This window comes from Dipodomys ordii, unplaced genomic scaffold (assembly GCF_000151885.1).
Source record: "Dipodomys ordii isolate 6190 unplaced genomic scaffold, Dord_2.0 Scaffold107, whole genome shotgun sequence".
NCBI classification, from domain to species: Eukaryota; Metazoa; Chordata; class Mammalia; order Rodentia; family Heteromyidae; genus Dipodomys; species Dipodomys ordii.
In genome coordinates, this window is record NW_012267323.1 from 3,817,648 (window position 1) to 3,832,999 (window position 15,352).

The following is a 15,352-nucleotide window of genomic DNA, read 5'->3' on the forward strand; positions in this document are numbered from 1 at the left end:
GCGAGCCCCGCCCTCACAGGGAGGGATGGCTGGCCACGCCCATCGGGGCGGGGCCGAGGCCGGAAGCGGCTCCCGCGGCGGAAGCCCGGGCTGGGCGGACCACTAGGTCCCTCCTCCCGACCTGCCCCGGGCTTATGGCCCCGCCTACCCTAAAGTAGGCGAAAGGTCGGCGGTGCCAGAGGTGCTGCTGGGCACCCGAGCAAGACCGCCCGGGAACTGACAGGCCGACTGTCAAAACGACAGACCATGGCAAAGGAGCCGAAACCCATCAGCCCGCTCAAGAACCTGTTGGCCGGCGGCTTTGGCGGCGTGTGCCTGGTGTTCGTGGGGCACCCTCTGGACACGATCAAGGTGCGCTAGGGTGTGGGATGCGGGCTCGGGCAGGAGGCCCGGAAATCAGGGTCCTTCCTGCCAGACGTGGGCTCTGGACAGAATGGGGGGGAGGTGGGGGGAGGTAAGGGAGGGGGGGTATATAAGATTCGATAAGAAACCTAAGGAGTGTTGGGAAAGTGTATAACACACGTGAGCGCGGAGTCTGGATTCGAGTTCCCCCTGGATCACAAATAAAAAAAACCAATCTAGACAGTCACTCTTTCAAGGATGTGGGTAGAAGCTGTCGCTGGCGCCTCAAAAAGCCACCCAGTGCCAAGTGGGGGAGTCCTTAAACCACCACATCAAAGCTCCTATTGCTGTGGCCCACAGTCAGGGAAAGGAAATGTGTCTCTCCCCAGAGCTCTGATTCCCGCTGATTCCTAACATTTTACCCTAAAGATTGAAACCGACCCCCAGTAAAAACTTGCCCCAGGAAGACAAAGACAGAGATGACATAATCTGAGATACTTGTCTGGGACCAATATCTCATTGCCAACTTTCTCTCTCCCTCCCTCCCTCCTTCCCCTCCTCCCTCTCTCCCTCCTCCCTCCTCTCTGTCTCCCTCTCCCTCTCCTTTCCCTGTCCAAGGCACTTGGCCATTTTCAGCCTAGATCATCCCATGGTAGCCTGAAAAGTCTATTACATACAGGATCCCTGTATGAAGCAAAAATATCCTTAGGGACTGGACTGAGTTCTTTCCAAGAAAAGCAGATGCCCAGGTTTACCTGAGGCCAGCCTCATGTTCACAACTCCCAGATGAAGTCTCCCAGGGTCAAACCTCTCTATGGGAGAGAGGAAATTCAACAGGGCTCTTTCCTTGATCTTTCTTACCTCACTCCTCCACTCTTCCCCTCAAAACACTTTCAGCCACAGCTTGCTGGAGACCAAAGTCCATGTCCTCTGACTTTGCATTTGATGCTTCGTTATAGATTTCTATCCTGTCTCTAGATACAGACTTGAAAAAATACATAAGATACTGGATCCAGTTGCTCTGCAGAAAAATAGTTTCATAGTTTTTTTTTTTCCCTCTTGGCAGGCTTGGGCAACAGTCCTCCTTTGATGCCTTTCATTTAAGGGAGAAAATGCCTTGAGGTAGAACTCATACTGGGTTCATTCTATAGCAAGAGCAAGGATTAAAGCACCTGGGTCAGGACATTGGGCAACATGCAATCAGTGTTTTGCAGATGGTAAATGCTATGTGTATATTAGTGCTTCTAGTAAAGAGCAATTAACCTCTATTTCTGCCCTCAGTCCATAGAGGTAGAAATCTCGTTAGAGCTCAGCGTCTGAGGCTTTAAAAAAGAAAGAAATGAAAACCAAAGCCCCTTATTTGAGAATTTGTATGTGTGTATATGTATTTTTTTGTTGTTGTTTATGTGGTACTCAGGAATTGAATCCAGGGCCTCATGCATGCTAGGCAAACACTCTACCACTAAGCCACATTCCCAGCCCCTTATTTGAGCCTTATATAAATTCTGCTCCTACTTTTATATCCTCTTGTCCTTGGTTTTACCCTCAGGAAAGGCCCAGTGACCTGTGTACCAAATTATAAATGACTGAAAATATCTGCTGGCATTGTGACAACTCAGAGAAACACTGTGTAGTCTACACCAAAACTGAAGATTACTGACTGCAGCCCTTTTGACCTCAGGAAACTAGGCAGGCCCCCAAATAAAGTCTGACCTTGAAGGTACTTTTCAAAAGTTCAAGGCACAGGGCTGGAAAGGTGGCTCAGTGGTAGAGTACTTCCCTTGCATGCAAGAGGCTCTGGTTTTGATTTCTCAGCACCACGTAAGCAGGAAAGGCCAGAAGTGGTACTGTGGCTCAAGTGGTAGAGTGCTAGCCTTGAGCTGAAGTGCTAAGGGACAGTGCCCAGGCCCAGAGTTCAAGCCCCACGACTGACCAAAAAAAAAAGAAAGAAAGAAAGAGTTCAAGGCAAAGGAGCTGTGGTCCTGAAACACTACAGAATTGGGAACTTGAGGGGCAGAACCTTATGGAAGGTGACATTAGGCAAGAATTGAAGAGGTGGTTGAATTCTGAATAGAAGAATAAGGAGATTTACACAGTTTGGCATGTGCTGCTATTACAGAATGCCTGAAACTGGTAGGTGATGAACAGAGATTTATTTTTTTATAGTTCTAGAGGTTTGGAAAGTCCAAAGTCCATAGGCCTATATCTAGCCAGGCCCATCCTGCTGTGTCATCCTATGGTGAAAGATGGAAGAGCAAGAGATCAAACTCAAATCTTAAGCCTTTTTATAACTGGTATTAACTCATTTATGAAGGCAGAACCTTTATGAACTAAACACCTCCAATAAAGCTCACCTCCCAACACTGTTATACTTAAAGATTAAGTCTCTTAACACATGATTAATTGGAGTCAGGACAAGTATGGGCTGGCAAGTACAGAATCAGAATATAAAATAAGACCAGCTTGGGGAGGAGGGAGGAGGGCTGAGAATGTGGCTTAGTGGTAGAGTGCTTGCCTAGTATGCATGAAGCCCTGAGTTCTATTCCTCAGTACCATATACACAGAAAAAGCCAGAAGTGGCACTGTGGCTCAAGTGGTAGAGTGCTAGATTTGAGCAAAAAGAAGCTCAGGCCCAGAGTTCAAGCCCCAGGACTGACAAAAAAAAAAGGGGGGGTGGGGGCAAGGATAATGGTGTAACTCTGTAGTTCCAACACTTGAGAGGCTCAGCCAGGGAGATCATGAGTTTGAGGCCAACATCAGCTGCATAGTAAAACTCTGTCTCAAAAAATAATCAAACATGGGCTGGAAAGGTGGCTCAGTGGTAGAATGCTTGCCTTGCATTCATGAGGCTCTGAGTTCAATTCCTCAGTACCATATAAGCAGAAAAAGTCGGAAGTGGCACTGTGGCGCAAGTGATAGAGGGCTAGCCTTGAGCTGAAGAGCTGAGGGACAGTGCCCAGGCCCAGAGTTCAGGCCCCATGACTGACAAAATCATCATCATCATCATCATCATCAGACAGAGGGGCTGGGAAGGTGGCTCAGTAGTAGAGAGCTTGCCTTGCATGCCTGAGGCCCTCGGTTCGATTCCTCAGCACCACATAAGTAAAAAGAAAAAAGCCAGAAGTGACGTTGTCACTCAAGTGGTAGAGTGCTAGCCTTGAGCTGAAGAGCTAAGGGACAGTGCCCAGGCCCAGAGTTGAGGCCCCACGACCAGACCCAAAAAAAATAAAGTCTCAGACAGAGCCAGGTACCAGTGGCTTATACCTGTAATCCTAGCTATCCGGGACACTGAGATATGAGGATCAAGGTTCAAAGCCAGGCTGGACACCAAGCTCCACAAAACCCTTTATATCCAATTTATCACCAAAAAGCCAGACGTGGAGATGTGGCTCTAATGGTCGAGCCCTAACATTGAGCAAAAAGGTTAAGGGACAGTACCCAAGCGCTGAGTTCAAGCCCCAGGACCAGAAAATAAAGGAACAATGTATTGAAAAAGGTGTTTTGGAAAAATTAGTATAATAGCAATCTTCAGAAAGATTTGAAGCTGAAGAACAGGATGCAGGAAATACATCCAGGAAAATATTGTAGAAGAAAAAACTTCAGATCAGTTATCAATTACAATATAACAATTTTCCCTAAGTCTTGGTGGGTTAAAACAAGAAACATTCATTAACTCTCACAATCTTTTTTTTTTTTTTTATTCTCACAATCTTTTTGAGTCAAGTTTTAGGAAACACCTTGAATGTATGATCTGGTTCAGAATCTTGCATGAGATTATATTTAATAAATTAACTGGCATCTAGAAGATATAAAAAAAATACAAGGGTTGGGAAGGTGGCTCAGTGGTAGAGTGCTTGCCTCCCATGCATGAGGCCCTGGGTTCGATTCCTCAGCACCACATAAACAGAAATAGCCAGAAGAGGCACTGTGGCTCAAGTGGTAGAGCCCTAGTCTTGAACTAAAGAGCTGAGAGACAGCTCCCAGGCCCCACAACCAACAAAAAGAAGAAGAAGAGGGAGGAGGAGGAGGAAAATACAAATGAGCACATGAGCCAGGTGCTGTGGTTCATACCTAAAATCCTAGCTTCTCAGGAGGCTGAGATCTGAGGATCATGGTTCAAAGCCAGCCCAGGCAGGAAAGTCCCTGAGACTTTCCAATAAAAGCCACTAGAAAACCGGAAATGCTTGAGCTGAAGAGCACAGGGACAGTGCCCAAGCCCCATGACCAACAGGAAAAAAAAAAATGAGCACATGAAACAATATTCAACCAGGTGCCCATGGCTCCTGCCTGTAATCCTAGCTACTCATGGGGCTTAGATCTAAGGATTGCCATTCTGAGCCAGGCCAGGCAGGAAACTCCATGAGACTCTTATCTACAGTACACTATTCAAAAGAAAAACAAAATCCAGAAGTGGTGCTGTGGCTCAAGTAGTAGAGCACTTGCCTTGAGCAAAAGAACCTCTGGACTGTGCCCAGTTCCAGAGGTTCAAGCCCCAGGACTTTCAAAACAAGCAGTTTAGAATTGACATTTTAGTTGCCATTTAGACTTAGCTTTATATGTCAAATATTTGAATCAGTGGAAGCTTACCTAAAACCTATTGGACCTGTATAGACTGGTATAGAAGCAAAGGCTGACATTCCTTAGACTTATAAGGGAACTTGTCCTACCTTCCTGTTAAAACTAAAATATCAGTCTCTTTTTTGTGTGCCTTAAACTGAACTTAGCTCTTTTATGGTCTTCTAGATTGCTGACTGCAGTTCTTGGGATTTCTCATCTTCCATACTTCCCATGAGCTGATTTTTTTTTTTTAAACCAGTCCTGGCTTGAACCCAGAGCCTCATGCATGCAAGGCAAGCACTCTACCACTGAGCCACATTCCCAGCCCAAAGATACATATTTTCTACTGATTCAGTTCCTCCTGAAATCACCATGTGATCATGATCAACTGATACATAGATATACAAAATATAGTGTACAAAGGGATATTATTTATCAATTAAAAAAAAGGAATGAAGTACCAGTACCAGTGAGCTAAGTCTGAATCTATAAGCTTAAAGGTACAAAATTTCCCATTTAATTTGACCGACAGATGGACTGTTACTAGCAGTTCTGAGTCTATAAGCTGATTCATTTTAACTTCTTTCTGGTTTCAGGTCCGGCTGCAGACACAACCACCAAGTTTACCTGGACAGCCTCCCATGTACTCTGGCACCTTTGACTGTTTCCGAAAGACTCTTATAAAAGAGGTATGGTATCTAGGGGCTGGGAATGTGGCTTAGTAGTAGACTGCTTGCCTAGTATGCATGAAGCTCAATTCCTCAGTACCACATAAACAGAAAAAGCTGGAAGTGGCGCTGTGGAGCAAGAAGTAATAGAGTGTTCATTTTGAGCAAAAGAAGTTCAGGGACAGTGCCCAGGTCCTGAGTTCAAGCCCCAGGACTGGCAAAAGAAAAAAAATAGAGGTATTGTATCTATTGAATCTTACTCAAAGGACCATATTCAGGGGTTTTATTTAATATGCTTACTCCCAAGGGATATGACAATTTTGTGTAAATCTGCTGGGGTTTTAGCTTTTCTACAGGGTACTCACTGCTACCCTGTATCTTTCTATCGCTATCTGTCCTAGAGTTTGATAATTCTAGCTACTGATTTGTTTATTTGTTTTAGTACTGAGGATGGAATCCCGAGACTCTGCTGTGCTAGGCAAGTGCTCTACCACTTGAGCCAATCCTTTTTTTCTTCTTCTTTTTTTTTTTGGTTGGTCATGGGGCTTGAACTCTGGGCCTGGACGCTCTCCCTCAGCTCTTCAGCTCAAAGCAAGAGCTCTACCACTTTGAACCACAGTGCCACTTGCAGTTTTCTGGTGGTTAATTGGAGATAAGAGTCTCATAGACTTTTCCTGCCTGGGCTGGCTTTGAACTATGATCCTCAGATCTCAGCCTCCTGAGTAGCTAGGATTACAAGCATGAGCCACCAGTGCCCGGCTATAAGACCAATTCTTCTTTTTGTTTTTGTTTTTGTTGGTCATGAGGCTTGAACTCTGGGCTTAGGCACTGTCCCTGTGCTCTTCAGCTCAAGGCGAGTGCTCTACTGCTTGAGCCACAGTGGCACTTCTGGTTTTCTGGTGGTTGATTAGAGATCAGAATCTCACAGACTTTCCTGCCCAGGCTGGCTTTGAACTGAGATCTTCAGATCTCAGCCGCCTGAGTAGTTGGGATTACAGGCATGAGCCACCGGCACCCGGCTTCCCACTTCTTAAAATGGGTACAGTGACACATGTTTGTAGCCCTAGTTTCTTAGGAAGCTAAAGCCTGATTTTCCTTAAGCCCATGAGTTCAATCCTAATCTGAGATCTGAGGATCATGGTTCGAAACCACTCTGGGCAGTCAAGTCCCTGAGCCTTTTTATTTCCAATTAATCACCAACAAAGCTAGAAGTGAAGCTCTGCTAGAAGTAGACTGCTAGCCTTGAGAAAAAAGGCTCAGGGACAGTGCCCAGGCCTTGAGTTCAAGCCCTAGAAGCACCAGCGCGCGCACGCACACACACACACACACAAAATAAACACACACACACACACACACTATTAATGGTGGTGGTGGTTGTATACAGATTCTGCTTTTATGGTTTCTTATAGGGCATCACAGGACTCTACCGGGGTATGGCTGCACCCATCATTGGGGTCACCCCCATGTTTGCTGTGTGCTTCTTTGGGTTTGGTTTGGGGAAGAGACTACAGCAGAAATCCCCAGAAGATGTGCTCAAGTGAGTATTCATCGGCCTGGGGCACCCAGTGCGGTTCTCTTTGGTGTTATGACATAGTTAAAGGGAAATAACATTGACAAACTGGCAGTAAAAGTGCCTTTGGCCCCCAGAGCTGAGTTTCACATGAAAGAAGTATCTTACTTGGGGCTGGGAATGTGGCACAGTGGTAGAGTGCTTGTCTAGCATGCATGAAGCCCTGGGTTTGATTCCTCAGTACCATATACAGAAAAAGCCAGAAATTATGCTATGGCTCAAGTGGTAGACTTGAGCAAATGGAGCTCAAGCCCCAGGACCAGCACCAAAAAAAGGGAAAAGTATCTTAGTTTCCTTCAGAACACCCAGAGAAACCACCCAAAAATGGGGGTGAAGAGCAGTAGAATAGGATGGTATATGGTACACATTCCAAAAAAAAAGTCTCTAGTGCTCAGTGCTGGTGGCTCACGCCTGTTATCGTAGCTATTCAAAAGGCTGAGATCTGAGGATCACAGTTCAATTAACCACTCAAAAACCAGAAGTAGGGGCTGTGAAGGTGGCTCAGTGGTAGAGTGCTTGCCTTGCATGCATGAGGCCCTGAGTTCGATTCCTCGGCATCACATAAGCAGAAAAAGCTGGAAGTGGTGCTGTGGCTCAAGTGGTAGAGCATTAGCCTTGTGCTGAAGAGCTGAGGGACAGTGCCCAGGCCTAGAGTTCAGGCCCCAAGACTGGAAAAAAAAAAATAACAACAACAACAACACAGAAGTGGTGCTGTGATTCAAGTCATTGAGTGCTACTCTTGAGCACAAAGAGACTCAGGGACAGCACCCAGGCCCTGAGTTGAAGCTCCACAACTGACCCTCCCCCCCCAAAAAAAAATCTCCAGTCCCAGAACTTTAAATGTGCCCAACCTAAGGTTAGACATCCTGGCAAGAAGAGCACTTATTGGTTTCATAGGGCTCAATTCAGTTGTTGAGAAGACTTCTTTTGGGGATAAGCAGTGTGAAGCTGGCTGTGTATGAAATCAAATGTCTTGATTATTTAATAGTCAGCCTATATAACTGAGATAGCGGGGCTGGGAAGGTGGCTCAGTGGTAGAGCGCTTGCCTTGCATGCTCGAGGCCCTGGGTTCGATTCCTCAGCACCACATAAGCAAAAAGAAAAAAGCCCGGAAGTGGCACTGTGGCTCAAGTGGTAGAGTGCTCGCCTTGAGCTGAAGAGCTGAGGGACAGCGCCCAGGCCCAGAGTTCAGGCCCCATGACCGGACCCAAAAAAAAAAAAAATAACTGAGATAGCTAGTGTTCCCTCCTTGGGAAGAGTGCAGGGGGGGCTGAGATTGTGGCTTAGTGGTAGAGTGCTTGCTCAGCATGCATGAAGCCCTGGGCTCAATTCCTCAGTACCACATACACAGAAAAAGCCAGAAGTAGCACTGTGGTTCAAGTTCTAACCTTGAACAGAAGCAGCTCAGTGATAGTGCCCAGGCACTGAGTTCAAGCCCCAGCACTGGCCAAAAAAAAAAAAAAAAACCACAAAACTGGTGTTCTCTGGCCAGGCACCAGTGGCCCATGCCTATAATCCTAGCTACTCCAGAGACTGAGATCTGAAGATCGTTGTTCAAAGCCAACCCAGGCAGGAAAGTCCATGAGACTCTTATCCCCAAATTACCACCAGAAGTGGCACTGGGACTCATAAGTGCTAGACCAGTAGCCTTGAGCAAAAGAGCTCAGGGACAACACCCTTAGTTCAAGACCTATGACTGACCCCCCCCCAAAAAAAAAAAAGAAATGCTGGAATTGGTACCATGGTTCAAGTGGTAGAATGCTAGGCCTTGAGCCAAATAAGCTCAAGGACATTCTCTAGGCCCTGAGTTTAAGTCACAAAAACAAAACAAAAATCCTGGTGTTCTATCTAAAGCAAAGAAACAATGACGACATTCCATACATCCATTTGGCAACTTTGACCTTTGTATATTGGACTCCTTTTGGATGAGTCTGGCTTGAAGACTTAGTTTTCAGAGTCCTCACACATCCAAACCAGTTTGTGAGGTTTGTCAACTCTATTTGCTAAGTCATGGGGATCTGATTGAAATAATGAATACAGGGGCTGGGAATGTGGCTTAGTGGTAGAGTGCTTGAACCCTGGGTTTGATTCCTCAGTACCACATCAGTAGAAAAAGCTAGAAGTGGCACCAAGGCTCAAGTGGTAGCGTGTTAGCCTTAAGCAAAAGAAGCTCAGGAACAGTGCCCAGGCTCTGTATCAAGACCCAGGACTGGCAAAAAAAAAAGTTTCACAGGATTTCCTGCTAGGCTAGCTTTGAATCACACTACTCAGATCTCAGCCTCCTGAGTATCTAGGATTTACACATGTGAGCCACTGGTGTCTGGCTTTTTCTCAGCATTATAAGGCATAGTCCTTGCAAGTGGCAACCAGCCTCTGCCCATAGAGATGGCTGACCTTGAAGCTGTCCTGCTTGAGTCTTGGCTGAGAATGTTCTCAGGCCCATGGTAGGGCAAGAGAAGTTAGATTGGAGGGGAACTCATTCAAGATCTTAGGTTACTGGCTTTCCCCCAGTAACCTAGCATTCTGCAGATAAACAAGGCTAACAACTTGTTCATAATGATGGAATACAGCAGGCTCAAGGGTAAAAAACCATGTCTTGCTCTAATGTTTCTCATTTATTTATTTATTTTTTGTTGGTCATGGGGCCTGGGCCTGGGTGCTGTCCCCTAGCTCTTCAGCTCAAGGCTAGTGCTCTACCATTTGAGCCACAGCATCACATCTGGCTTTTTCTGTTTATGTGATGCTGAGGAATCGGACCCAGGGCCTCATGCATGTAAGCCAAGTACTCTACCACTGAACCACCTTCCCAGCCCTATATTTCTTTTCAATCCAAGTCTAAAATCATCTCTGCTGGAGTTACCTCTCTCCTTGGTGGATAATCACAATATTTGTTTTTGTGTATATGTGTGTGTGTTTTTTTTTTCATGCAGCTATCCCCAGCTGTTTGCAGCTGGAATGTTATCTGGTGTGTTCACCACAGGAATCATGACCCCTGGAGAACGAATCAAGTGCTTATTACAGGTAAGGGTGGGATTGGGAAGAGGAAGCAAGCTTTTTCTATTCAGTATAGAATTTTGTGTGTATTTTAATGGGCTTTCAACCCTTAATACTGGCTTTAGGTTAGTTAGTGTTGTACAAAACAAGGGTTTCAGGAACACAGAAGCAATAGCAATAGAATCAAGAAATATCATAGTGGGCTGGAAATGTGGCTTAGTGGTAGAGTGCTTGGCTAGCTAGCATCACAAAGCTTTGGGTTCAATTCCTCAGTACCACATAAACAGAAAAGGCCAGAAGTGGTGCTGTGGCTCAAGTGGTAGACTGCTTGCCTTGAGCCAAAGAAGCTCAGGGACAGTGCCCCAGACCCTGAGTTCAAACCCCAGTACTGGCAAATAAATAAATAAATTGTGTGTGTGTGTGTGTGTGTGTGTGTGTGTGTGTGTGTGTGTGTAATAGTGTAGCAAATTAACAAACTATCACATGAGGCATCAGCCCAGATCTATCCATTAATTACTCTGTAAACTAAAAGGTGTGTCATGTTTCATCAGAGGTGTGGGAGGCTGCTCTTGCCTGAGTTTGGCATATCCCTAGCAATTGTCTCAAATCCTAATACCTTGCAATATATTCCATTCTACAACTTTGCCATTTCAAGAATATTTAAATGACTAGGTGCTGATAGCTTCATGCCTGTGATCCTAACTACTCAGGAGGCTGAGATCTGAGGATCACAGTTCAAAGCCAGCCAGGGCAGGAAAGTGCCTAAGACTCTTATTTCCAATGAAGCATCAGAAAACCAAAAGTGGAGCTGTGGCTCAAAGTAGTAGAGAGCTAACCTTGAGTCAAAAAGCTCAGAGAAAGGACCCAGACTCCAATGTGGAAACTTTCAGATTGTTTTTTTTTTTTTTTAACAGCCTAATTTTCTGGAGATTTCATTCCGATTGATGCATATATGAATAGTTCATTCATTTTTGTTTTCCTGCTGAGTTGTATTTGTGGCTTGGATTTACTGCATTTTAACCATTTATTGTTTGAAGGACATCTGTGTTCTTTTTAGTTTGAGTTATTATGAATAAAGATGTTATAAATATTCAGAGATTTATGTAAGAGAATGTCATTTTTTTCTGAGGTAATTGCCTAATAATATGGTTGCTAGGCAGAATAGTAGTTGCATTCTTAACGTTGATTTTGTTTTTGTTTTTGCTGGTCCTGGGGCTTGAACTCTAGGCCTGGATGCTAGCTACTCTACCATATGAACCACATGACTTCTGGCTTTTTCTCAGTAGTTTATTGTGGTAAGAGTCTCATGGACTTTCCTGCCTGGGCTAGCTTCAAACTATGATCTTCACATGTCAACTTCCTGAATAGTTAGGAATATAGGCACTTGGTTTTAATTTTGATTGATTGATTGATTGCCAGTCCTAGGGCTTGAACTCAGGGCCTGGGCACTGTCCCTGAGCTTTTTTTCTCAAGGCTAGCACTCTACCACTTGAGCCACCATGCCACTTTTGGCCTTTTTTTTTTTCTGTTTATGTGGTACTGAGGAGTCGAACCTAGGGCTTCATGCATGCTAGGCAAGCACTCTACCACTAAGCCACATTCCCAGCCTCTTTGTTTTTATTTTTGCTCAAGGCTAGTGCTCTGCCTCTTGATCCACAGCTCCACTTCTATCTTTTTTCTGGTTAATTGTATATAAGCATCTCCTGGACTTGCCTGTCTAGGATGGCTTTGAACTTTGATGCTTGAGATCTTAGCCTCCTGAGTAGCTAATATTTACAGGCATGTTAGAAACAGCTCAGGATGTTAGGGTATTGTTTAGAAATAAGGAAACCATCTTGAAAGGGACTCAGCAAGGCAAAGTTTACTTCTGTGAAGGGTGACCGTCAGCCAAAAATCTGACAAGCAAGCACACAGAACAATTAGGCAGCCCCCTTCTGATCCCTAACACAACAGGCCCTGCCTCTCTGCTCATATTGGCTGAGCTCAGGTTCATAATCTGCTCATGATTGGCTAGTTTGTAAAGGGTAGGATGCATTTATTAAAAGTCTTTGAGAACCAGCGCTGGTGGCTGACACCTGTAATCCTAACTACTCAGGAGGCTGACCTGAGGATTGAGGTTGGAAGCCAGCCCAGGAAGGAAAGTCCAAGAGACCCTTATCTCTAATTAACTACTGTAAAACTGGAAGTAGACCTATGGCTCAAGGTGGTAGAGCACTAGCCTTGAGCAGGGGTGGGGGGGACTCAAGGACAGCTCCCCAGGTCCTGAGTTCAAGCCCTATCTCTGACAAAAAGAAAAAGCATTTGAGATAAGAGTAGCAGTATAGCTGGGCCCTGGTGGCTCATGTCTGTAATCCTAGCTACTCAGGAGGCTGAGATCTGAAGAACATGGTGGTTCAAAGCCAGCCCATGCACGAAAGACAGTGAGACTCTTATCTCCAATGAACCACCAGAAAACCGGAAGTGGCTCTGTGGCTCAAGTGGTAGAGCACTGGCCTTGAGCTGAAGAGCTCAGGGACAGCTCCCAAGCCCAGAGTTCAAGCCCCAAGACCAACAAAAAAAAAAAAAAAAGAAAGAAAAGAAAAAGAAAGTAGCAGAGGGTGTATGTTTTTTTGTTTTATCAATTGTGGGGCTTTGGCTCTGGGCCTGGGCGCTGTCCCTGAGCTCTTCACCTCCAAGCAAGTGCTCTACCACTCTAGCTACAGCGCCACTTCTGGTTTTCAGGTGGTTCATTGGAGATAATAATCTCATGGACTTTCCTGCCTGAGCTGGCTGCCTTTGAACCATGATCCTCAGATCTCAGCCTCCTCAGTAGCTAGGATTATAGGTAGGAGCCAGCAAAGTACAGATGTTACTTTCTTGAACAACTTGAGACATGTCTTAATTCTTCTGCCATGTTGAAACAACCAGTTAAGACAAAAATGTTACATTTCAAAAACTCTTCTTTATCACAAAGCATTTCCTCTTTCCCTTCCTTATTTGCAGATACTGGCTTAAGAAAATAAGCCACAAGAGCCTAACCACCAGGCCAAAGCAGGAACTTTTAAACAACCTATTTTGATAGAAAAGAAGTTTTTAGCCTGGTGCTCATGGCTCATGCCTGTAATCCTAGCTACTCAGGAGGTTGAGATCTGAAGATTGCAATTCAAAGCCAACGGGGGCAGGAAAGTCCATGAGATTCTTATCTCCAATTAATCATAGAATAGGTTGGAAGTGACCCTTGGCTCAAGTAGTAGAGCTAAAGAAACTCAGGGTCAAGCCGTGCGCCGGTGGCTCACACCTGTAATCCTAGTTTACTCAGGAGGCTGAGATCTGAGGATCTCGGTTCAAAGTCAGCCAGGGCACTGAAACCACTAGAAAACCAGAAATGGTGCTGTGGCTCAAGGAGTAGAGCGCTCGCCTTGAGCTGAAGAGCGCAGGGACAGCGCCCAAGCCCAGAGTTCAAGCCCCATGACCGACCCCCCCCCAAAAAAAAAAGCAGCTCAGGGACAGTGCCTAGGCTCAGAGTGCAAGCCCTAAGACCAGCTAAAAAAAAAAAGAAAAGAGCCTTTTCTCATAGGTTGGAGCCACTGGCACCTAGCTTGGTTCTTCTCTGCATAGTGTTTCCATTGCTTGTCTTTTTTCATTGTTCAGTTTGAAATCTTCCTGGTTTTGAGTATAAGTGATATTAGAATCCTTCACGACCATCCCAGGGGACCACACAAAGGCAGGCAGGCACAGGAGAAAGATTATTGTAAGGCTTATTAGAGGGGCCATATCTCCCCGGGAGAGAGAGAGCATGGAGTCTGCCCTTATCCAGGTGGAAGGTAGGTCTGGAGGAGGAAGTGAGGGCAGAAGTAAGTGTATGCAAGGGAGATGTGGGTGGAGAGAGGGAATGGCCAGCTATATGGCAGGAACTCTAGGGCAGGGAGGAGCTCAGGTTAGGTGAAGCTGAGGACCCAAGGTGGGGATAATACTAACCAGTGAGCTGGGCACTGGTGGCTCAGGCCTGTAATCATAGCTGCTCAGGAGGCTGAGAACTGAGGATCACAATTCAAAGCCAGCCCAGGCAGGAAAGGCCATGGGACTCTTATATCCAATTCATACCAGAAAACCAGAAGTAGCGCTGTGGCTCAAGTGGTAGAGGGCTGGCCTTAAGCTAAAGAGCTCAGGGACAGCGCCCAGGCCCAGAGTTCAAGCCCAATGATTGACCAAAAAAAAAAAAAAAAACTAGTGATATTTCCATTTAAACCCAAATATTTGCATATTCTGTTGAACTCTGTACTTTATTTAAACTTCCTGTTTCTCTGACAGTATGGAAGCAGGAAAGAAAAGGATGTGGTCTCAATACTGTTAGGTGGTGGAAGAGATCTAGGTTCTCCATGTTGACACATGAGGGTGGGGCACTTTTACTGCTGGGTGAGGGAGTGAGGGCTGGCGTCTCCACTGATATCACAGGGTAGGAAAATGCTGGCTTCCAACTCTTAGGGATGAAAGTCCTAGTAGGCCTAAACCAATTCAACCTCTACAGCAGGTTGTATGCCGCATTACAACCTTATTAGAGTGCAAGTCTTGGGCTGGGAAGATGGTTTAGTGATAGAGTACTTGCCTAGCACGCATGAAGCCCTGGGTTCGATTCCTCAGTACCACATAAACAGAAAAAGCCAAAGTGGTTTAACTGGTGGGACAGAGTCCAGGTCCTGAGCTCAAGCCCCAGGACTGCCCCCACCCCCAAAAAAAAAAGAGAAGAGAGATTGCAAGTCTAAACTCCTTGCTTGGTTTTTGCTGAAGGAATGAGTATTGGACCATATTTCCTGTGCTTTGCTAGAGAACTTAGTGTCTTAGAAGTTTTCTTGTCCTGGGCTGGGAAGGTGGCTCAGTGGTAGACCGCTTGCCTTGCATGCCTGAGGCCCTGGGTTCGATTCCTTAGCACCACATAAGCAGAAAAAAAAAGTCGGAAGTGGCGCTGTGGCTCAAGTGGTAGAGCACTCGCCTTGAGCTGAAGAGCTGAGGGACAGCGCCCAGGCTACTCAGGAGGCTAAGATCTGATCATTGCAGTTCAAATCCAGCGAGGGTAGGAAAGATTCTGTGAGAGTCTTATCTCTGATTAACCAGCCAAAAACTGGCAGTGAGAGTATGGTTCAAGTGGTAGAGTGTTATCCTTGACTGAAAAAACTAGGGGACAATACCTTAGGATCATAGTACAAGCCACTGCCTTCACAAAGAAACACACACACACACACAC

The 15,352-nt window shown here is 45.6% G+C and overlaps 1 protein-coding gene across 1 annotated transcript in view; it reads left to right on the top strand.

The window, feature by feature from the left end:
• Window positions 1-140: 140 nt before the first annotated feature.
• The window catches only part of Slc25a20 (solute carrier family 25 (carnitine/acylcarnitine translocase), member 20), a 25,424-nt gene continuing 10,212 nt past the window's right edge, over window positions 141-15,352 (top strand). The window contains exons 1-4 of the mRNA XM_013028062.1: window positions 141-351; window positions 5,496-5,588; window positions 6,977-7,104; window positions 10,068-10,158. Coding sequence (XP_012883516.1) covers window positions 247-351; window positions 5,496-5,588; window positions 6,977-7,104; window positions 10,068-10,158 — 417 coding nt within the window. The 5' untranslated portion in view covers window positions 141-246. The remainder of the gene's footprint in view (window positions 352-5,495; window positions 5,589-6,976; window positions 7,105-10,067; window positions 10,159-15,352) is intronic.